The sequence below is a fragment of the Mustela nigripes genome, chromosome 3, assembly GCF_022355385.1.
Source record: "Mustela nigripes isolate SB6536 chromosome 3, MUSNIG.SB6536, whole genome shotgun sequence".
Lineage (NCBI taxonomy): Eukaryota > Metazoa > Chordata > Mammalia > Carnivora > Mustelidae > Mustela > Mustela nigripes.
In genome coordinates, this window is record NC_081559.1 from 55,622,308 (window position 1) to 55,645,800 (window position 23,493).

The window sequence follows — 23,493 nt, forward strand, 5'->3', positions numbered from 1 at the left end:
CTTGTCTCCCTCCCCTGGGGTAAGGCCATCCTTCCCTGGTCTTCTCCCTGTAGGGCCTGTCTCCCTCTTTATGTGGGCAGTGAGGCCTGATCCGGTGTCCTGGGGAGTTTGGGTCCTAAAACCAGGCTGTGGAAGCAGCCAGGAGGAGTCTGTGCACAATTCTCTTGTTCCCTGTTCTCTTCAGCCTGTGCCCTCTCTGCTGGATTTACCAAAGGCTTAAAAACTAAATATGGGTTATAGTAGTTAAATACCTAACTAGTCCTGTCTTATTTTATGTAAAATAAGCCTGTTAAAAGAAAGTGTCTCTAACATGGTACACAGGAATGAGTGAGCTGTGAAAGAGTATGTTTTTTGTTTTTTGTTTTAAGATTTCACTTATTTATTTGACGGAGATAGAGATCACAAGTAGGCAGAGAGGCAGGCAGAGAGTCAGGGGAAAGCAGGCTCCCCGCTGAGCAGAGAGCCTGACACGGGGCTTGGTCCCAGGACCCTGGGATCATGACCTGAGCTGAAGGCAGAGGCTTAATCCACTGAGCCACCCAGGTGCCCCGAGTATGATTTTTTTTTTTTTTTTTAAAGCTAAAGGAATTTAGTAAAAGAAACCAGAAACAGCAGTTCTCCCAGGAAGGCATCTGAGTGGATGGAAGGCAAGACTGAGAGGGATGCTGGTGTCCTCCTTTGGACCTTTGCATTTGGGACCGTATTTACTCATTACCTGTTAAAATACTCTGCCTTTAACCAAGAAATATGTTCAGTGTCTCACCATGGCCCTGTTTTGATGTTGTAATAATGAGATTGGTCTCTTTCTCTGCAGCTTTGGATTCTTCCCAGGATCTTCCTGTCACCCCACTGCTTTCACCAAGTTCTTCTGCAGGTGTTACCAACACAGCTAGAACACCCCCTGGGTCTGCGCCTGATGCTCCTGAGAACCAGAGACCGAGAGAGGATGCCGTAAAATACCTTGCCTCAAAGGTAATCTCCTGTTCTGTGGGAGCCTTCTGGAGAGAGGAGTTGGGGGAGAGAGAGAGATTTGTTAGTTTGGCTTCTGAGAAAGGAATTTAAGGAGGGATCTTAAAACAGATGTAATTGCGTATAATAATGCCAAAATAGAGCTCTTGATAAAATAGCAAAAGTACCCCAAGTAAGAGGTCTTAATGACAGGACAGGCAGACAGTTGGTGGTTTCTGATTTGGGTCCTTCAAACTCTGTTGCTGTTGAATTTCTCCACCGTGTCAGGTGTGGAGAGGGGGTTTGAGCCAGGCTGCCCGGCCCTCCTGTCTGGGAAAAGCAGCAGCTGTGACTTTCGGCAGGGCTCCCCAGCCGCCAACATTACCTGGTCTGGGGGAGCTGCCGATGAGCTTCCCAAGGAGATGCTGCTGTTTGTCAAAGCAGAAACACGCTGACTAGGGCACTTCCCACTGTTGAATACATTGGGATTATTCAGCATTGATTTAAGCCAGGGTAGGTTTCAGGTTTTATGAATGAGTTTTATTTCTTTGTTTTCCGTACGGAGTAAGGGGTACCGATCTTAGTGCTAATCAAGATGGATTTGTGGCTACAATTAAAAGTCTGCCCAGAACTTGGCAAAGCGTGTGAATGAAAGAATGGCTATCCAGTTAGGATAAAGTATGACTCCATGCTGGTGAATAGAGGCCACGTGCTTTGAGACCGCGGTGGACGGGAACACTGCGTCTGTTGGGGTTTGGGAGGAAGTATGTGATGGGGGGAAGGGGACACTGATGGCCGTGCTTCTTGCCTAGGTCGTGGCCTACCACTACTGCCAAGCCGACAACACATACACGTGCCTGGTGCCCGAGTTCGTGCACAGCATCGCAGCCCTGCTGTGCCGGTCCCAGCAGCTGGCCGCCTACAGGGACCTCCTGATAAAGGAGCCCCAGCTCCAGAGCGTGCTGAGCCTCAGGTCCTGCGTGCAGGACCCCGTGGCCGCCTTCAGGAGGGGGGTGCTGGAACCACTCACCAGCCTAAGAAACGGTACCTCGGAGCAGTCTCTCTCTCTCTCTCTCTGTCTCCTCGCTCGTTAGGAGGCCTGAGCCCCCAGGATTGTCCTCTAAAGGTCTTGGTTGGGAGTGAGGGTGAGCGCCTAGGGAGGATGTGAGTGCATCTGTGTACAGCTCCTTCTCTTCCCCGGCACCATCTCCCCAAAGCCCTTCCATGCTTCTTGAATGGTGTTGTTGTAAAGGAGCACCTCTAATAAAGAATTACTGGGGCGCCTGGGTGGCTCAGTGGGTTAAAGCCTCTGCCTTCAGCTCAGGTCATGATCCCAGGATCCTGGGATCCAGCCCCACGTCGGGCTCTCTGCTCAGCAGGGAGCCTGCTTCCTCCTCCCTCTCTCTCTGCCTGCCTCCTGCCTGCTTGTGATCTCTGTCAAATAAAAAAAAAATTAAATTAAAAAAAAAAAAAAAGAATTACCTCCACAGTTGAATATTCATTTCCAAAATAGCTAATTTTATAACCATAGGTTATTTAGAGGACTTATGCCCTATAAACTCTTGCCTGCATATTTCATATTCCTTCCTACCTAGTAGGGGAATAAGTTGTTCGACTGAGCGACTTGCCAGCATATGTTTTCTCAGCGCCTCTGCTCAGTTGAGTTGAACCTAAAGGCTTTTCGAGAAGTGTTCATTTGATTCCTTCCTTTCTTCCTCCCTCCCCCCCCTCTTTCTTTTTTCTTCCTTCCTTCCTTCCCCTCGCTTTTTCTCTCCATTTGTTCTTTCTTTCTTTCTTTCGTCCTTGAAATATCTAGCAAGGTAGGAGATGTCAGTGCTCTTCTGGGTTTCTGCATTTCTTATCCGTTCTCCTCCTTGTCCCTCACCTGTGGGTGAGTTTACCTGCCTGCATTAACACTTCTGTGAGAGAAAAGGGGATTGAAACAGATCTGTCATCACTTCTCCTCATTTTCATGGGCAGAAAGTTGATGCTAATAAATGGGAAACTAGTTGGAGGCTTGGGGGAAAGAGCCCTGTTTGAGAAGTCTATAAAAGAGAGGTTCTCACTATGGGCTGCCTGTGTGCCTTGGGCCAGGTGCTTTGCCTATGAGGGTCTGTTTTTATTCCCTGACATCCACTGAGAGGGTTCTGTGGGGAGGACTTGGAGTCTTCTCCAGAGTTAATCTCCATGTGTGCTAGTTATCTTTGCCATAGCTCACCCCGTGACAGGAGTTTATGAAAAGCTAACGGTATCATATATGCAGGTGAGATTCTGCCAATGGGTGTAATGCAATGTGTTTCTGAACACTGTTTATAAGATTTGTTTTTCTCTTGGCTGTGTGCTCTGGTTTTCACTATAAATTTAATAGAAGTAGGCTTCTGGGAAAACCAGTTCTGTGATATGTAAGCCTTTTTTTTCTTCACACTTTAAAATGTGCATTAAAATACACTGGGTGATGCCATTTTATAGAAAGGTATAATTTCTTAATTAAAAAAATTATTTTATCCTTTAGAGCAGAAAATTCCTGAAGAAGAATACATTATTTTGATAGATGGCTTAAACGAGGCTGAGTTTCATAAGCCTGACTATGGAGATACGCTTTCTTCATTTATTACCAAAATTATTTCTAAATTTCCTGCCTGGCTGAAGTTGATTGTGACTGTAAGAGCGAATTTTCAGGTAAGAAAGAAGTCTCAGATCTCTTTCCAAGACCCCATACCTAAATTTTATGGTGTGATTAACAACATTAACTGTTACAAAGCATGTAGCTGCTGAATTGAAAACTGTATTAAGACTTTGAAATATTTAGTCCACAGAGCCCCAAATGGGTGAAACCAGAACCTTTTTACTATCTGAGGCACATGAATCAGGGTGTCAGGAAAGTCTCCTCTTAGCATGGCACTGTCCCTCCACTTCTAAAATGCAAGTGTCAGCTCTGCTGCTAGTTAATTTGTGTGAGGTAGCAGTGGGACTTTGTTTTTGTTTTTGTTTTTTGAAGAAAGGAAAGAGTTTTAAGGCCTAAAGAAGGTCCGTTTTTTTCATAAGACTTAAGCATGAGCTACCTCACGCAGCCAGATAGAGCGGTGTTTTGATTTTTTTTTTAATTCTCTTCCCCATCTTTCCCCTCATGTGAACCCTAAATTACGTCTTAACAACCTTTGACTCCTTCCCTCTACCCCTGTCCTTTTTTAGTAAAGACATTACTCTTAGATTTTGATTTTTGCCTTTTATGATGATGTCTATTTAAAAATAGCATTTGGGTTCTTTCTTTCCTCATTAGAAGTGGCATTAGGCCTCAGCCAAGCTTGATGTTTGTTTTTCTGGTCATTTGATTCATACCCTTTACAGTCATTTATCACACAGGAAGCAGAATTTGGCAATCGATAGAGCACAGGAACAGAGTCCCATATTTTCTGTATTAGCTGTGTAAGTTCTGACAGGTCTGTTAGCATCTTTGTAAAATGGGAGTGCTTCCACTCAGCCTGCCCGCTGCAATTACTACATTCAGTGAGGACATGGAGTTAATTCTTCAGAGATGATAGTGGGAAGTTTAAAGAAAAAACCGAAACCGTCTCCGCTGTGAGGTGGCAGGATAGTGCTGATCTTTGGGGTTGGGGTTGGGATGGGAGGGGGCGTGGCCTTCCGGGAGCTGGCGATGTTCTGTTTCTAGCTGCTGGTTACACAGGTATGTTTGACTTTGTGAAAATTAATGACACCATGCCATTACGGTTTGTAAGTTATACTTCCATTTCAAAGTTGACTTTGAAAGGACAGCAGTTTAAAAAAAAAAAAAAAAAGATGGTAGGCTCTACTGAAGTCTGAAGTAGGCAGCTATGTCAGGGCAGGCTGGGGCTGGGGCATAGCCTGGCGGGGGGCGGCCGGTTTCGGATTTCCTGGCTGGGTTCTGCAGTCCCAGTATCTGATGCATCGTGAGGGATGCCTCTTATCTCGGTGCCTGGCCGTGTTCTTAGATACACAGTGCTGGTTTGTGTCTGTGCTTGTTGTGTAACTTCTGCACAGTGTAAGGATTATGGGTATCAGGTCACCTCAGGAGCTCCCTGGCCCTTGGCTGGTTGCGGCCAGCTCGCTGTCTGCTTGGGGCCCTCCGGTCTCCCCGGCTCCTAGTCTTCGGACGAGGGCTTCGGGAAAGCCATTACTGATTCGATCTCGCATCAGGATTTCTTTCACATAAGCTTTTTATCTTCAACTTATCCTATTACATGTTTTAATACAAAACAATGAGTCCCTGTAATCCATGAAAATCCTTCTTGAAAGAAAACTAGTGAGTCTGGTTTGAAATGCAGCTACCATAAAAAAGAAATCTCTGTGGAGTGACACCGTGGGGTTTTTTTCCTTTTCTTTTCCCCTTCCCCGCAGGAAATCGTAAGCACGCTGCCCTTCGTCAAGCTTTCCTTAGATGACTTCCCGGACAACAAGGACATTCACAGTGACCTGCATGCCTACGTCCAGCACCGGGTCCACAGCAGCCAGGACATCCTCAGCAACATCTCCCTGAACGGCAAGGCCGACGCCGCCCTGATCGGCAAAGTGAGCAGCCACCTGGTGCTGCGGAGCCTGGGCTCCTACCTGTACCTCAAACTCACCCTGGACCTCTTCCAGAGGGGACACCTGGTCATCAAGAGCGCCAGCTACAAGGTGGTGCCCGTGTCTCTGTCCGAGCTCTATCTGCTGCAGTGCAACATGAAGTTCATGACCCAGTCCGCCTTCGAGAGAGCGCTGCCCATTCTGAACGTGGCCCTGGCGTCCCTCCACCCCATGACTGACGAGCAGATCTTCCAGGCTATTAATGCAGGCCACATACAAGGGGAGCAGGGGTGGGAGGACTTCCAGCAGAGGATGGAGGCACTCTCCTGCTTCCTCATTAAGAGGCGAGACAAGACCCGCATGTTCTGCCACCCGTCCTTCAGGGAGTGGCTCGTTTGGAGAGCAGATGGCGAGAACACAGCCTTCCTGTGTGAGCCCAGGTACGGCAGGCTGCTTCCTGTCAGCGCTTCGTGGGGTGTCCGGTGTGCGGCTGGGGAAGGGATTTGAAACACCTTTTTTCACCTTCCCCCGCCCCCCGCCTCTGACAGTTCACCTTTTTTAATGGAAAGGCAACACAGGATGAATAATTCAGGAGGGCAACAGACTACCCTGCTTCTGTACAAAAGTTTTCTTCCTCAAATGGCTAGAATTTGGGGGTTCCTCAGTACCTTTGGTGAGACAGAAGCTAGGCAACACCTGGTGACCTTTCTTTGCTCCCTTCTTTGCTTCCCTTTCTTTGTTCCCTTCTAGACCTCGTGGCCCTTTGTGGGAATCACATGTGGGAAAGTGTGCTCTGTGCTCTGGGGGACAGCAGGCTTCTCCAGAGGCTGCTCGCAGCTCAGTCTCTTCACCTGCAGTCTGTGGACTGTCTTGGACCCCACCCCCACCCCCTGTGCCACCACCTCTGGGGCAGGCAGCCTCTAGTCCCAGGGACCAGGTGTGTCTGCGGGCCCACACTGGAGCACTGAGATCACATTAGGTTGCCTTATTTTGCATTTGTGGTTCTGTGTGGTGTAACAGGTTAGAACCTGGGCTCAGCAGGATTCAGGTTCCAACCTCAGATGCCCCGTTTACAACATGGTGCTGGGGCGGCTGCATCCAGGGAATCGAAGATTCTATGGAGGCTTCGAGCAGGGCTGGTCTGGGGTGCAGTTCTCCTCCCTGCCCGGGGCTGGGAGGAGGTATACCTGTCCCTCCGGTGGTCTTGTCCTAGTCGGGGTGGGGGTTTAGGGTATCTGAGGGTGCAGATACTTTCATTTCACTAAGGGTAGGTTCTTGTCCCGCCACTTCTGCCGGGCCCTGGCCTGCTTCACTGCTGTCTGGGGGAGCTTCTGCCCTCCGTGAGTCAGAATTGTCCCCGATTCTGTAACAGAGACAGCAAGAGACTGGACTGTCGCCTGTGAGCTGGCAGGAGGGGGGGGGGGGCAAATGACCAGTTGCTGGGGTCCAAAAGGAAGAGGTAAAAAAGCATTAGTGAGCTGCACACCATCTTCCTCCCCACGAGGATTGACTTAACATTGACCTAATACGGGTCTGGCTGCTGTTTCATGTTGTGGGTAGCCTTGTTTTCGTAGGTAACCCTGGGCTAAAAATTTGTTCTTTTGAGTCTGGTTTGAGGCAATAAACTTGTAGCCTGCAGGCTATCATAACTGAGTGGAAATGTATGCCACTTTGTATTTGGTACAGTTAGCCAAGTCAGATCATTGTCTAGGAAAATAGGCTATAGTTGAGTTTGTAGAAACATAGAAACAAGTTTGAAAGACTTCAGCAGGGTGTGTAGTTTTGTTACTGGAGTTAGAGGCAGAAGTCATTGGACTGGAGTCACCATGAAGCATCGCTCTGGTTTGAGGGGTTAGGCAGCACTGAGGGAACACAGCTGAGGACAGAGCCCACTGCACCGTGACTGGCAGCTCCCAAGTGCTGATGTTTTCCAATAAGCAGCCGTGGGGACTGACCCAGGGTAGGACCAGGACTGCACCAGGGCAGGAGAGACACCCAGTGCAAAGTGTAAGGAGTTGCTACTTCTTAGGATTGTGTACATCAGCATTTACCCAAGACCCCTATAGTTCTTGAGCTTCATTTTGCACATAGAGATGGTGTGAGTATGCTACTGGATGCCTTTCAGCAAAGTTTTTGCAGACCCATCCCCTGCAGGGTATTGTGGCAAATACACAAATTCTCTGAGACAAGGGCCTGGCTCTCGGGAACTTCCCACACAGGAGGGGCGGGGATGACAGGAGGGGAGGTGACCATGTGTAAGGAAAAGGGAAGAGAATATTCCAGCTAGGGAAGACCATTTTTGGAAGATATTTCACATACCTGAGGACATTTGGGTTGGACCTTGAAGGATGGGTAGCATTTCTCTTGCCAATCAATTAGTTGTAATTCTGCCCTAATTATGGAGAAGCAGCAAAGAAAAACCCCACACCCAGAGATAATAACATGTTACTCTTTTTTAAGGATTTTTTTATGTTTATTTGACAGAGAGAGAGAGAGAGATGACAGGTAGGCAGAGAGGCAGGCAGAGAGAGATGGGGGGAAGTATGCTCCCCGCTGAGCAGAGAGCCTGATGCAGGGCTCGATCCTTTGACCCTGAGATCATGACCTGAGCCAAGGCAGAGTCTTAACCTACTGAGCCCCAGACATTTTACTTTTTATTTCTGCCTCTTTCTGTTCATTTTAAACATTCTCTAAAGCAATTTTTCTATAAAATTCCCAAACCGCTTTTTTTAAATTGACACATTATGGACAGCTCAGCAAACGGTTTGAAAATGTTAGGAAAGTATCATTTTTCAGGGCTGTGTAAACCTCCTAGTAGCCGAGTGATAAAGTGCCTTACTGTACTCTTATTGTGGGGCTTGGCAGTTGTTTCTGGTTACTTATACATAAAAAAAAAACCTATTGCGAATGTCTTGGTGCTTTGCAGGAAAGCAATAGAACTTTCCTCCCAGGTTTGACCTATTCCTTAGGTCAGAATTACAGGAGCAGAATTAAAAAGATAAAGAGTAAGTTGCTTGGAGTCTACAGTCACATCACCTAGGCTTAAACATCCTTCACATTTCATTATGTCTGTTGTTTTTTGCTGATACAAGTTGTAGACACCATGACATATTACTCCTAAGGAATGGGTTATGGACCTCCAAAAGACATTTTTTTTTTTAAAGATTTTATTTACTTATTTGACACTCAGAGACCATGAGCAGGGGAGAGGAGCAAGGGGAGAGAGAAGCAGGCCTCCTACTGAGTGGGGATCCCGAGGCGGGGACTCCATCCAGGACCCTGGGATCATGACCTGAGCCAAAGGCAGACACTTACCTGACTGAGTCACCCAGGTGTCCAGAAAGACATTTTCATCTTTAACCACAACACCATCATCACACCTGAAATATTAATACTAATTCATCAGTATTTTCACACATTTAGCTGTGCTCAAATTTCTCTACTTCCTTTATATTTTTCTGGTATATTTAAATCATGATCCAGATGAGATCTATGAAATTATGTTTTATGGTCTCTTTTAATCTTTAGATTCTCTTCTCCTCCTCTTTTTGCTTTGTCCTTACATTTCTTTAAGAGAATGATGGAGGGGCAGCTGGGTGGTGCGTTTGGTTAAGCGTCAGACTCTTGATTTTGGCTCAGGTCATGACTTCAGGATTATGAGATCAAGCATTGAGCCCCGTGTCAGGCTCCGCACTGGGCATGGAGTTTACTTAAGATTCTCTCTCCCCCCTCTGTCTCCTTCTCCACTCCCCTCCTCATGCTCTCTCAAAATAAAATAAAATGATGGAGTAATCTGTTCTGTATCGTTTCCTATAATCTGAATTTTGCTGATTGCAACCTCTTGGTATTTAATGCACTTGTCCCCTCTATTTCCTGAAACTGGTGTTTAAATCTAGAGACTTGATCAGATTTTGTCTTAAAGTATTTTTTTGCAAGGGTCCTTAGTAGGTGGTACGTCTGCTCCCATCATCATGCCCACGCCTTAGGGCCGCTGATGATCCTTTCCCAGATCTGTCCGTTCATTAGGGTTGCATGAGGAGTCTGAATGTCTTGAACAGCCTCCTGTCTGTCCTCTTTTCTACATGTCGCGGACTTGAGGAATGACCAGGTGGGATGTCAGGGGGTGGCATGAACTACCGCGGACAGGAAGAGCTGTCCAAGGCGTCCGGTCAGAATAAGCAGGGTGTGTTCTGGCAACAGGAAGTCTAGTTTGGCTCGAGTTTTTGTCAGGGACTGGAGGAGTTAACAGAAAAGCGTGTGCTGGGGAAAGTGGACTTGAATCAGTCATCTGCGGAGAACCCACGTTTGAGCAGGTTCAGGACGCAGGTTGCCTGCGTGGGCAGGAGTGTGGAGGGTGTAGAGCCTGGGGACCTGTGTTACAGGCAGTGGGGACTCGGTGACCCTGGCTTAGGGGTGCAGCAGGGTAGAGGCAGGCCCTGATGTGAGATGGCGGGGCACAGTGTGGCCTTTTGAGCAGAGTCGCGGAGGAGGAGGTGCTGTAGACGATGTTGAGGTATCAAGCCTCGGAAACCAGGAGTGGTGCCGGGCTTCGGAAGGCTAAGAGAAGCAGGAGCTGAGGAGCAGGTTTTGCTTCATGCAGCTTGAGCCTGTGGGGTGAGCAGAAGCCCCCACGCCACCCCGTGCCACCAGTGGGTAGGTTCTGGTGGGGAAGTGAAGGGGGGGGTCTGAAGCCTGGGGAAGTTGACGACGTGGCATCATTGGTGGGAGAAGTGGTGGAAGTGCCTGGGGAGCAAGTGTCGTTACCTAGAAAGGGAGCTCCTGACTTCTGGGGCCTGGAGCAGGATTCCGGGAAGGAGGCTGGGGTTCAGGAGCTGCTGAGGGCTGAAGGAAGATGAAGACCAAGAGGGAGCCATTGGCTTCCTCGTGTGAGAGGAGGATCCTCCCTCCTCAGAGATTCCTTGCATCTGGCCGTGAGGGGCACTGGAGGGGAGAGCCGAGGTCCTGGGATGGGAAGGGGAAGGGTGGAGGGGGCCCCAGGCACACAGTGTCACAGTGTCTCTCAGAGCGGCTGATGATCATGCTTGCTGAGGACTGTTTGTGTGGGGCAGGGTGGGGGAGGGTTTTGTTTTTGACACAGGAGGTGCAGGTGTTGTTGGAAACAGTGTTGAAATAATGTGGGGAAACCTAATCCGTGAAGAAGGAGACGTTGGACATGCAAGGGGACTGGGGCAGGGGTATAGGCAGCTTGCCTCCTCAGTGTCCCTGCTGAGGCCCTTCCTGGCACGTTTCTACTGAAGCATGTTTACCATGTGTCTCCTCCGGTCTCGGAGAGTGTCTCCAGGGAAGCGCCTCACCTCGTTCCCCAGGGAACCCTGTGTCCAGCAGGGGGCTAGCTAGGAGGTGGTGTTACATATGAATGAGAAATCACCAGGCATTGACGAAGAGCATAGGCCCTCGCACTGGGCCGATGGTGGTACAGATTCCCAGCCTGTTGTTTCTCAGCTGTTTGGTCTTTGGGGCACGTCCCTTAACCTGTATGGCCTCTGTTTCCTCATGTAAACAAATTGAGATTATGATACTTGGTGGTTCACGGGGTTGTGCAGATGAATGAAAGAATTCAGTTTCTGCCTCTGGCATATAGTGAAAGCTTGATATAAAGCAGCTTTGGAGAACAGACTTACGAGTGCAGGTAGAAGAGGGGCATGTGATCCGGAGACCAGGAGGGAGGGACAAGATGGTGAATGGGATATAGAGGAATGCGGGTGTCTAGTGATTACATGGTGAGTTGTCTCCTCAGGCAAGAAGCTGTGTGTTAAGCTGAGGTGACTAGAAGCTGTTGATCTCGCCACTGAAGGGTGATGGTCATTTCCCCATAAGGGGCAGCCATGCTGCTTAGCCTCTTGTGTCTTTGTGGTGGACACGGTTGGCATGGCCACTGAGCTCAGCAGAATGGGAGACTGAAAACAGCTTAGCCCGTGGCTGGGGCATGTGGGCCGGGATGAAGCCTGGGACCTGCCCATGGCTAGGGAGCACTGGAAGGCGGCAGAGAGCAGGAGGGGTGGGAACATGGGAGGATCTCACCTGAGAGGGCAAACCCACGCTTGAGGTCTGGGAGGTGGATGTGTGCTCGTGGAAGAGCTCTAGTCCCTTACAAGATGTCAGACAGGACACTCGGTGTCAGTGTGGTTGTTACCCTATAGTGTAAAAAGCAATCTCTTGGTCTCCTCATCTCCAGCATGGTTTGTGACCTATTTGAAAAATAGGCCTGCAGCTGAACAGCTAAACAGTATTTAAGTAATGCCTGCTTTTAATCATCTAGGTTAGCAACTATCAGAAAACACTTGGGAGAATGCAGTTTTTTTTTTTTTAATCTTAGCCTTTATCCTTTTCTCTACAATTACCTGCTCATCTCTCCTGCGCCTGCCCCCCCCAAAAAAAAACCCCAGCACCTCAGTTTCAGGGTCTCCATGAGACCCTCTGCATGGAGAGCCAGAAATGAGAATAATTCACACTGTACAGAAGTCAGTGCTGTTGGAGTAAGCAGCCCTTAGCATCTTTCCCAGACAGATGGGCTCAGACAGAGGCCTGGAGCCCACAGGGGACAGAATGTGGCTTGCGGATGTGGAGAGCGTCCTGGGTGAGATGGCTCCTTCATAAAAGGGTTGGTGGGGGATGAGTTGGTGGTGTTAGTTGAATGTCCACCATATGCCCAGACCTAGCAAGTTCACTTGTGCATTTAACTTTCTCCCCCTGACAAGAACTGCCTAGAATTCTAGGTGTTTCTGTCATGAGCTGTTGCATTGCCTGGCTTGATTTTTCGTTCCTTCTCATGGTCAGATTTTCTCCTTTGGCCAGGTCTCCTCCCAGTGGTGATTATGCTGAGGGGAGGCCTGATTCCTGGTCCAGTGATGGTTCTGCTCCATCTGCCTGTCCCTCCATCCAAGAAACATATACTTGAATGGTTGCCGAGGGGCGGGCATTTGCTCAGTCGTGTGACTGTCAGTGTGCCTTAGGCAAGACCCTTCATCTCATGGAATTTACATTTTTTTTTTAAGATTTTATTTATTTATTTTACAGAGAGAAATCACAAGCAGATGGAGAGGCAGGCAGAGAGAGAGAGAGAGAGAGAGGGAAGCAGGCTCCCTGCTGAGCAAAGAGCCCGATGCGGGGCTCGATCCCAGGACCCTGAGATCATGACCCGAGCCGAAGGCAGTGGCTTAACCCACTGAGCCCCCCAGGCGCCCCTCATGGAATTTACATTTTTGTGAGGGACATAAGTAAGTGAAGTGAGGAGTAATGGATGAGGGACAGAGAGTGAGATGGTTTCAAAGATTAAGACCTGTCCTGTCCTAGGGCCTTTTTCTAGGTCACTCCACAGAGATAGGGGAATCCAGAGAAAGCCCTAAAATGATGGGAAGAATAAACAGCATGGACCATCTTTGTAAAGAGGCAGATTTTCATCTATTTTATGTGGCGATCCTGAGGCACCAGGAGAACAGCTCAAGAGTCGTGTGGAGATGTTCACACCTGAGAGCCTACAGTTCGTGGAATGAGGTCTTTGTTCCCAGCCCTTGTGTTTCTTCTTCTAGGAATGGGCATGCTCTCCTGGCCTTCATGTTCTCTCGACAAGAGGGCAAGCTGAACCGCCAGCAGACCATGGAGCTTGGCCACCACATTCTGAAGGCACACATTTTCAAGGTGAGACCCATCACTGCCAGGAAGAGTTTCATCACCATTTTGATGGATTTTGGTTTTGGATATTTTCAACAGCTTATTAACCCTTGTAGAGCTTTCCATGAGCCGCATTTGTCTTTCCCCCTTTGAGTCTCTTTTAAAACTTCATTTTCACCTAAAGATTCCACTTCATTCATTCCCTGTTGTTTCTTGGGTGTATAGATGTTGAAGAGCCTGAGCTACATGACCTGTGGGGTTTCGTACTCCCTGGATTTTCTGTGTCCCTATTTCTCGGGGTCTAGTTTAATATGTTTTTTTTTTCTCTTTCCTCTGAATTTCTTGTCATTTGGTAGTTATATCTAGAGGCTTAATCAGGTTCAGGTTTGATTGTTGCTTTCTTGGGGGTGGGCAGAATGTCACAGTTACTTTCGAGTTTAAACTTCTAAGTCTGTTGGGGCTTTCTGGCATCAGGAGGGATAGCATTTGGGCTTGCTTCTCTTAATGGCTGTTACCAGTGACTACTGATGTCTGCCTGGACTCTTCATGAAGGGTTGCAGAATTATGATACTCCCAGTTTTTATTCTTCCTTTATGAAGTGATTGGAGAACTTCTATAAAAAGAAACTTTCTCTTCTGCTGTAGTGTATGTAGCAAGGGCAGGCACGTTCCTTGACTCTCGCTTTTAGGGAAGGAAGTCAGGCTCCCAGGTCCTGCCATTCTTCGTGCCACAGCATATGCCCTGCCTTAGTGCCCAGCTGCCCCCTCCCAGGTGTACCCCCATTGCAGCCAGACACCCCTGGGAACAGAGACATGGACACCCATTTGTCTCTGATTGCTTCCAGGGCCTCAGTAAGAAGACAGGAATCTCTTCGAGTCACCTCCAAGCCCTGTGGATCGGTTACAGCACCGAGGGGCTCTCTGCTGCCCTCGCCTCCCTCAGGAACCTCTACACTCCCAATGTGAAGGTGAGCGACCCTCTGCATGGAGAGCCCCCAGCCCCCACCACCGTTCCTCCAGCCGTCCTGCCTTCCTCTGCCCTGGGGAGTGACCAGAGGAGCTGGCCGAGCTGCTGATGATGCTTTTTTCACTAATATAAGTCACAGAGGCTTGAATGCCCTATGACTGGTTCTCTCCAGAAGTTTAGCTTTTGCTTGGGCGGGAGAATGGGTGCTGCCGCGTGAGCATGTGGTGACAGTTTCAGAGCGGATGTGATGAGGAAGCAGTTCACCAAGGAGAGCAAAGGTCGAAGGGAGATTTCCAGGGGAAATGGATTTTTAAAATGTCCTGGGTTTCGAATCTGGACCATCTCTTTATGGTTCATAGGAAATTAAGCATTGATGGGCGACAATAAAGCAATGGGTACACAGAGACACACTGTTCCAGAAGTTGCACATATGTGTGTGTTTGTGATCATGGGAAGCATAGCAGGCAGGGGTTGGCCCACGGCTGGGCCAGGAGTGTCCTCACTCTTGATCACTGGCTGTCATGTCACGGTGCTCTGCTGTGTTTCTAGAGTAGATTTTCCTTTCTTGTTTAGCCCAGTCTGGGAATCTAAAACACATGAGGGCCAAGTGTCTGTTATGGCAGCAGAGAAGGGCTGACTCGAGAAAGAGTGTGGGAATGACTGGTTTACATTACAGCTGCTTACAACCATCCTGTGGGGTGCAAGGCAAAAAGATCACAAATGTCTTCCACTGGACATGTCAGTGAGACTCCAGGCCTTTCAGCCCTGGGTGCTGACATGCCCTGCTGCGTACAGAACCTCTGAGGCCGTTTCTCAAGGAGCCAGGTCCTCCCCTTCCAACACTTCCATGAACACAGTCCTGCCTCTTCCCTGCTCAGTAGCATGAAGGGCGAGTGTAAGTAAGTGGTCATGTGGGGAAGGAGGAGTGAAGCCCTGGAGGTTTCTGGCCATCTCCCTTCCCTCTTCCTCCCTCTAGTTCATCAGGCCCACCTGGGAAGGGTGCTCTGGGGACACTCCTGGGGGCTCCTGCCCCTCTCCTCCCCTGCTGTCTGCACACCCCACCCTCAGTGCCTCTGCCTTAGCTGTGTGTCTGCAAGAATGGACCTTGCAGACCGCTTCCTTGGTAGATAGAGTTATGCCCCCGCGCTCCCTCCTCTGCCTTCCTGGTGCTTGGGAGAAGCTAGAATGAACAGACCAAGGAGAGGAGCCCATGTGTCAGGAAGGATGTGGCGGTGCTCTGAGTCTGGGGCAGCTCTCCCCCGGGCCCTGATGGCCCAGGCAGTGCCCCAGGGTTGGGTAGACAAGGGCCACTGCGCCTGGACGGATGCACCATGGAGCTTTGCAAAGGGGAGCACTGCCTTGTTCGGGCAGCCTCAGCCCCCTGTTAGGGTTCCAGGCTTGAGGAGCCCAGGGCACCTTGGATTTCAGCCTCCCTCCCCTTTTGGCTGGGCCCCTGATAGCAGAGCACTAGGGACGGCCACTCACAAGGACGCTGTGCTCTGCCCTGCTCCCTCACCTGACAGGTGTGATTGCCGCGTGCCCGGCTGAACCCACAGGAACGCTGTGCAAGGCGGGTGGATGGGGATGTGGATGTTTGTAGGGAAGGAGATGGAGCTCCTGCTTACTGGGAGGTCTTCCCTTCTGGGTGGAGTTACTCTAGAAGAAAGGTGGAGACCACGGCTGAGTTTTAAGTTCACATACAGAAGAAATCCTATTAAGAATTTTTGTTTTACTTAGATTTTACATAAATGAGAGTCGAGGTTACTGTGATAACATGGTTTCCTCTTTCAGCTAAAAGCATATCTTTTGGCTTCTCCATAATTAGTAAAATTCTGTAATGATGAGGAAGAAAAATAATAAAAATGGCCATATCTGTTTTCATTACTTGAATGAATTATGGGCACAGAAGTTACTCTTCTAATGTGGAGAAAAGAAAATGGGAAGTGTCATACCCTGTCGAGTACGAGTTTTTAAGACAGTGATTAAAAGGTACAGAGAGAGAATGTAATGAGCTTGACCCACCTGAGATCATAGACTTCCCTTTTCAACATACTCACAATTTTAAGAGTTGTCTTTGTTTTGTAGAACTCCAGTGTCACCTACATCTACATGATGCCCAGAATTCTATGACTTGGTTATAGAATTTTAAGGCTTTCCATTATCCTTCTGTTTCTTTTATGTTTCAGGGGGGAAAAAAGGGTTTTCACAGAATCTTGAACAAATTACAGTAATTTAAAATTATGCATGCAATTAAGGAACTTTTTTTAGAGAGTATTAAATGTTGTCATACAGGAATGAATGTCATTTTGAGCAATAATTGCAGTTTGCCACTTTGGTAAATTAAAGTGACTTGCTCCAGAATGATTGCTTGGTAGATGAGTTTTAATTTTACTGGCATGCTAGTGATTTCTAACAGCGTAGTCTCCCCTTGCAGGCCGGGGTCATGCCGGCCCACTGGGTCCTGGCTGCCAGCGCTTCTAGGCACCCGCCTGGCGGGTTGTTTTGCTCACGTGGTCCCATCAGAGTGGCAGCCAGCCGTGGGCTTCCCAGAGCCATGAACTGGGAGAATTGAGGCTGTGATTCTTCTGGCTGAAGGCAGAGGGAGGGGGGGAGACGGGAATTAGGCTTGGACTTTGGCCGGACTTGCCCTGATGCAAAGGGTCTGGTCATATTCTGCATGACAGTAGGCAATACTCATTTAAAGGGGTTCTGTTGGTCTGAACCTGTGGGATACTGGGAAAACTGGAACTCTGGTGCCTCTTCTGGTTTTTCATGATCTCATTGGTTTGCCTGTTTTCTTTAAACCCCTTTTTAATTTTCTTCCATTCATGAAACCAGACGCTTATAGATAATATTTCCATTTCCAAATGTTAGGCAGGGAGAGCTTATGTGGTCGGAAGGAAGAGGAAAATTCCATGGGGTTAGGAATTAGTGTATAGGATGAACCATTAAGTCCCTTCCTTGAATGCGGAGTAATCTTAGCTAGAGCTGCCGCAGCCGCCACTGGACCACAACAGTAATGAGCTTTGTGCCCAGAGCTGATCTGTGCCTTTCCCCTCGGAGCCTCTGTTTTCTCACCTGTCAAATAGGAGGTCACAAAGAACTGGTCTTATGCCGATCCGAAACCTCATCAAGATGTTACCACTTTTGGAAGAACATCTGGCATCTCTTGTGTGATAGTAAAAAACAAAATTTAACCAAAGGAAATATGAAGATCTAATTGGCTCTATTAAGGGATTCATGAATGGGTCAGCATCCCATCTAGTGAGCAGAGGGGCGCATGGAGGAGTTGTACAAAATGGCAGGTTTTCAGAGGAAGGAGAGTGGGGGAGGAAAGTTATAAGCAAAAGTAAAGAAAAGATTGTTCCAGGCAAGGTCACTTTCCCGTAGGGGAAGGGGCAGGGCATCTTTTTTTTTTTTTTTTTTTTAAGATTTTTAAAATTTATTTTGACAGCGAGAGCCTGCACAGTAGGGGGAGTGGCAGGGAGAGGGAGAAGCAGGCTCCCTGAGAAGTAGAGACTCCCTGCTGACTCAATCCCGGGACCCTGGGATCACTACCTGAGCCCTGAGCTGAAGGCAAACGCTTGGGGGTAAGAGGGGTCTTGTTTGCAGATATCTCATTTTCCATCTTCCTACGGCAGGTAGAGAAGGCTCCTATGACAGATGACCTCACTAATGCTGATCAGAAAATTCCAGATTGACAGATTAAGACTTAGTTTCTGGGGCACCTGGGTGGCTCAGTGGATTAAAGCCTCTGCCTTTAGTTTAGGTCATGATCCCAGGATCCTGGGATCGAGTCCCGCATCGGGCTCTCTGCTCGGGGGGAGCCTGCTTCTCCATCTCTCTCTGCCTGCCTCTCTGCCTACTTGTGATCTTTGTCTGTCAAATAAATAAATACAATCTTAAAAAAAAAAAAATAAAGACTTAGTTTCTGGAGGAGAAACTAAGGGCTTAGGTATTAAGCCCCGGTTTGGTGACTTGGGCTGGCCCAAGTAACACCATCCATTTTGGACTGGTGGTTTTCTTTTTAATGATGGTTAAGTGAGTTCTTTTTATTAGGTTTTGCCTACTCTCAGGAAACTGAGACTCTGCTGTAGGCCCCTGAGAACTTCTGGATGTACCTTCCCAGTGCCTATTACAGGAGGTGCTATATCTCCTCTCAAGTAAGCAGGAGATCTCCCTGCTGCTCTGTGCTAGTGATGGGGCAGGCGCTGTTAGGTGGACCTCTGGATTGCCAGGCACCTGGGGTCTTGTCCCTTCTAAAGAGTCTGTGGAAGGTGACTGACAATAGCAATTAATATTTATTTAGCACTTAGAGGATGCTAGGGCTGTGTGTGAGGCATGCTCATTTTTAATCTTTGCAACAAGTCAGAGAAATGAAACTCTTGTGTCCGTTTTTCCAAAGAGGATGTGAAGGCTGGAGACAATTGGTAGCCTGTCTCAAATCTCACAGCTGGAAGGGTGCCTGGCTCCGAGCAGGCCCGTGCTTTGCAGCTGCATTTATCACCTGATGTGTTTACAGCCCCGGCTGCCAACTAGAATCCCTTGGGAGCTCTTGATACCATGGCCAAGTCAGAATCTCCAAGTGTGGGCCTCATACATTGGAAACTCTGAAGCTCCCAGGGGGTTTCCGTTTGCAGTGAGGTTAGGAACTGTGGGCTAGGGACAGAGCCACAGACCGATTGGGGGTTAAGTGGTAAAAATACCAGTAGCATCACACCAGCAAAGGAAATGTTTTTCCCAAGAAACAGATGAACTGTGGGTTGGTGACAGATATCTTTAGGAGAGCTCTGCCTCTAAGTGCATACCTTCCAGATAAAGTCTTGCAAGGAACCCAGCAAGGACGTACTAGACGTACAACATTGTTAGCAGAGTCCCTATGGGGTAAGATGGGATGGCATACTATTGTTTTCTTAGGAGACCCCTGAAGCAGAGAGAGATTGAGTAATTTTCTGAAAGTCTCACAGCAAGTTTAGTGTGTGGTGGATGTAGTAATTAGTAGAAAAAGCTGGTGATTTTCTGGGAGTCTTCTGTGGCTGACAGTCCCAGAGGCACATGAACATTTTAATGTATTGTACTTTTTCTTTTAGGGATGCTTTTTTGTAAAGAAAAGAGTATTTGCCGTTATTTTCGGCTTTAGTAGCTCACTGTTAATTATTTAATCCTGTGATGATTGTTTACCTGTCAGAAAAATGAATTTTCTGTTTTTATTTAGATTAAGCAGTGATTTTTCAAAGTGTGGTCTGCTGACCAACAGCATCCATATCATCTGGGAAAACTCATTAAAAATGCACAGTCTCAGGCCCTCCTGCAGACCTACTGAGTCAGAGATCTGGGGGTGGGACCTGAAGATGTGCATTTTAAATATACTTTTTAAATAAAAGGTTTTTGTGGTTTTTTTACTTCAGTTTAAAAAAACCATGAAATTTACTGTCTTAACTCTTTTTAAGTACAGAATTCCAAAAGCCTGGTAGTGTTAGGTGTACTCCTGTTATTGTACAATAGATCTCCTGAACTTTTTCATCACAAAAGTAAAACCCTGCGCTCACTAAACAACTTGTTTTCCCCTCCCCGTACCCCCTGGTAACCGCCATTCTACTTCTGTCTCTCTGGATTTCACTTCTCTAGGCAGCCCATGTAAGGGGACATTAGTGTTTGTCTTTTCTTGTTGTGACCAGCTTTTTTTTTTTTGACATTTTTCTTTTTCAGGCTTGTTGCTTGTTTAGTTTGATTCTGTATTTATTATTGTCACTTAGTCTCATGTCCTCAAGGTTCATCCATGGTACAGTATGTGACAGGATTGCCTTCCCTTTTTCTTTTTTTAAAGATTTTATTTATTTATTTGAGAAACAGAGCACGCAGAAGGAGAGGGAAAAGCAGGCTCTCTGTTGAGCAAGGAGCCTGATGTAGGTCTCGATCCTAGGACCCTGGGATTACAACCTGAGCCGAAGGCAGCTGCTTGACCAACTGAGCCACCCAGGCACCCCTGGATTGCCTTTCTTTAAAGGCTGGATAATGGGACGCCTGGGTGGTTCAGTTGGTTAAGCAGCTGCCTTCGGCTCAGGTCATGATCCCAGCATCCTGGGATTGAGTCCCATATCGGGCTCCTTGCTCCGCAGGGAGCCTGCTTCTCCCTCTGCCTCTGCCTGCCATTCTGTCTGCCTGTGCTCGCTCGCTCTCTCTCTCTCTCTCTGATAAATAAATAAAATCTTTAAAAAAAAAAAAAGGTTTAAAAAAAAATAAAGGCTGGATAATACTCCATTGTATGTAGGCACCACTTCTGTTTCTCCATTCATGAGTCCAGAGACATTTTAATTAGCTTCCATCTCTTGGCTACTGTGAAGAGTGCTGCAGTGATCCCGGGGGTGCAGATATGTCTTTGAGATCCTGATTTCCTTTCCACTGGATATAGTCCCAGAAGTAGGATTGCTTCTAGAGGAAGGTCCACACAGTTTTCCACAGCAGCTGCCATTTTAGATTTCCACCGCCAAGAAAGGACACGGTCTTTGCGTTTCGGGTCATATTGTTGCACACTCTAGCTTGAGGGCCCCGGATTAAAGTACAGATGCTGCCCCTCTCTGCACATGCTATTGTGACTGATATTTATGTGAAAAATTAATCTTGTTGGGGGACATCAATCAACAGGTGAGCCGTCTCCTGATTTTGGGAGGGGCCAACGTGAACTACAGGACAGAAGTGTTAAATAACGCCCCAATCCTGTGCGTCCAGTCCCACCTCGGCCATGAGGAGGTGGTCACTCTGCTCCTGGAATTTGGTGCCTGCCTGGAGGGAACGTCGGAGAATGGCATGACCGCCCTCTGCTATGCCGCAGCTGCTGGCCATATGAAGCTGGTGTGTCTGCTGACCAAGAAGGGTGCCAGGGTAAGCCATGGCATTCCCCAGTGGGTGGGGCTGGGGTGATGTCTTCAGAGCCTTATTAGAATTATCCTCAGCTGGGCCAGCCTCTCTGCTTTGTCGAATTGCAACAGATAGAAATTGCCACACAAAAAGAAAGGGTGAGCAGCCTGTGTCAGGCGGAGCCTGAGGGTGGTGCTCGGGGCGCAGCCTTGGTGGGGAGAGAGGGTCCTTTGTTTTGCTCATAAGCTCTGAACTCTTCTTCATACTGTCCAAGACGAGGCAGATACCAAGAACACCCCTGGCCACTGGTTGCAGGAGCGGGGGAGTCATCCTTCCAAAAGCCTGGAGATGGTGACCTAGAGCTCAGTCACACATTGTAACACAGTGCTGGATTCATTGAAAAGATTTTAGATGTTTGATTTTTTTCCCTCTCTTCTGCCTACCCCATTTCATTGCATGTCTCTCTCTCTCTTTTTTTTTTTTTAAAGATTTTGTCAGACAGCTAGTGAACGTGAACCAGGGGAGGGGCAGAGGGAGAGAGAGATAGAGGCTCCCCACTGAGCAGGGAGCCCAATGCACCAGGCTCAAACCCAGAACCCTGGGATCATGACCTGAGCGGAAGGCAGATGCTTCACCGACGGAGCCACCCAGGCGTCCCTCATGTCTCTTTTTTTAAACAATCAAATGAGTCCTGTGGGTCTTAGAAGCCACATGCTTGAGCATGTGGCACAGGAGCCGGACAGCCGGAATCCCCATTTCTCCACCTGCCAGAGAGGATACTGGACACCCTGTGGAGCCTGTGTGCCTCGGGCTTCCCATCTGTATAATGAGTATGACAACAGGATCTACCACAGGGCTGCTGTGTGAGCATTAAGTAAATGTAGCCATGTTATTAAGTAAGTTACTCTAGGGTCATCAATGTGAAGAGATTAAATGAGAACAGTGCCAAGCTCACAGTAAACTATATAGGTTTACTATAAGCATTTCGTTGGGGTGGGTGTGTGCAATAGAAATAAATTGCTGATATTTGTCCTTATGGTGAATTAAGTTTCACCAAAAAGACATTTATTAGGCTTACAGTAACTGTGGAGCCTTTTTGTTTTCCCCTCCAAAATACAACATTTGGGACAAATGAACTTTAGCTCCCGGAAGAAGGAGAGTGCTGGCAGTGAAGTAGTGGGTTCCTTCATTTTTGCATCTAAACTGTGGCGCCTTTATTCCGAGGCTGGCCGGCCCTTCCCAGCACAGCTGACAGCCCTACAGGAGGAGATTGGGTGGCATTCAGGGGACTCCTGCAGAGCTTTCTGGTGGGGGTGCAGAGTGTCCCCAGAATCTGCAAGGGGGTGAGGGCAGACCCTGAGCTCCTTTCAAGTGCAGTATTTCTGGGATTAGATAGGGAATGACACATCGTCTGTGGCCTCTTGGACCTTTAGGAGGTAAGCCGCCCTTAGACACTGACCTTGTGGCGAGCTGACCTTCCTGGCTTTGAGCCCCCCACTTTACCTGCTAACTCGTCCTAGCTCACCTGACTGTACATGACCTCCTTCCCCAGTTACATAACCTTCAGGGCCCCTTGCTTCTCTTTCCTGTTCATAGCTGGGTTTTTCCAGATCCCTGCCTTTTGCTGCTCTCCTGGTTCAGTGACTCAACTGCTTTATTTCCCCAAATCCTAGCTTGTCAAAGCAGACTTAGAGTGTTCCACTCATGCGACCAGCATTGGGAAGGCCAGGGCTTTGGCTGAGGTTTTGGTCTGTGTCCTTACCCATGTCTCCCAGAGAACTTGGAGCTCTAAAGTCATTTGCTGGAAAGCCAGGAAGTGATTGCTAGATCTACAAAGGGTCCCAGTGGCCTGGGGTCCATTCACTACAAGAAATTCATTTAAATGGAGAGTCAGTGCTCTAGAGAAAGTTGCCTTGGAATGGGAACCCCACAAGCACCTGCCATGGGATGGGGTTTGTGCACTTCATTTGGGGTGCACCCGTGATCTCTGAGGGGAGGTGATACTAAACCGGGCCCTTCTCCTGCCCCCCAGGTGGACCACTTGGATAAGAAAGGCCAGTGCGCCCTGGTGCACAGCGCACTGAGGGGCCACGGCGACATTCTCCGGTACCTGCTGACCTGTGAGTGGTCGGCGGGCCCTTCCCAGCCGGGCGTGCTGCGGAAGAGCCAAGCCCTGCAGCAGGCGCTGACGGCGGCCGCCAGCATGGGCCACAGCTCGGTGAGTCGGCATTATGGGGTCCCTCCTGGGAAACTGGAAGTCACAGCCCGGTGTGTGTCGGGTGCCTTTTCCGGTCCTCTTAGCTAGTTGCTAGCCTGTGATGCACATAAGGAATGAAAGGAAATGAGGATTTCAAGAAATGGCAGTTGGCTTGACCGCGTGTTCAGACCTTGGGCTGGTGTCCCACCCTTCCCGGGAGAGACCCCCGAATCCAGGGTCTCAGTGCGCATGCGTGCTCTGCACCAGGGTCGGTGAGGAGCGGGCCCGCACGGTACTCCTTCTCTGCTCCTTGTTAGTGTCCCAGTTCCTCCTCTGTTGTACGTTTA

The 23,493-nt window shown here is 48.5% G+C and overlaps 1 protein-coding gene across 6 annotated transcripts in view; it reads left to right on the forward strand.

The window, feature by feature from the left end:
- The window catches only part of TANC1 (tetratricopeptide repeat, ankyrin repeat and coiled-coil containing 1), a 227,620-nt gene that overhangs the window by 173,729 nt on the left and 30,398 nt on the right, over positions 1 to 23,493 (forward strand). For all 6 annotated transcript variants that reach the window (XM_059394028.1, XM_059394032.1, XM_059394031.1 and 3 more), the window contains exons 10-17: positions 815 to 972; positions 1,761 to 1,992; positions 3,461 to 3,627; positions 5,326 to 5,933; positions 13,044 to 13,152; positions 13,970 to 14,092; positions 20,737 to 20,973; positions 22,982 to 23,167. In XM_059394028.1, the coding sequence (XP_059250011.1) occupies positions 815 to 972; positions 1,761 to 1,992; positions 3,461 to 3,627; positions 5,326 to 5,933; positions 13,044 to 13,152; positions 13,970 to 14,092; positions 20,737 to 20,973; positions 22,982 to 23,167 (1,820 nt within the window). The remainder of the gene's footprint in view (positions 1 to 814; positions 973 to 1,760; positions 1,993 to 3,460; positions 3,628 to 5,325; positions 5,934 to 13,043; positions 13,153 to 13,969; positions 14,093 to 20,736; positions 20,974 to 22,981; positions 23,168 to 23,493) is intronic.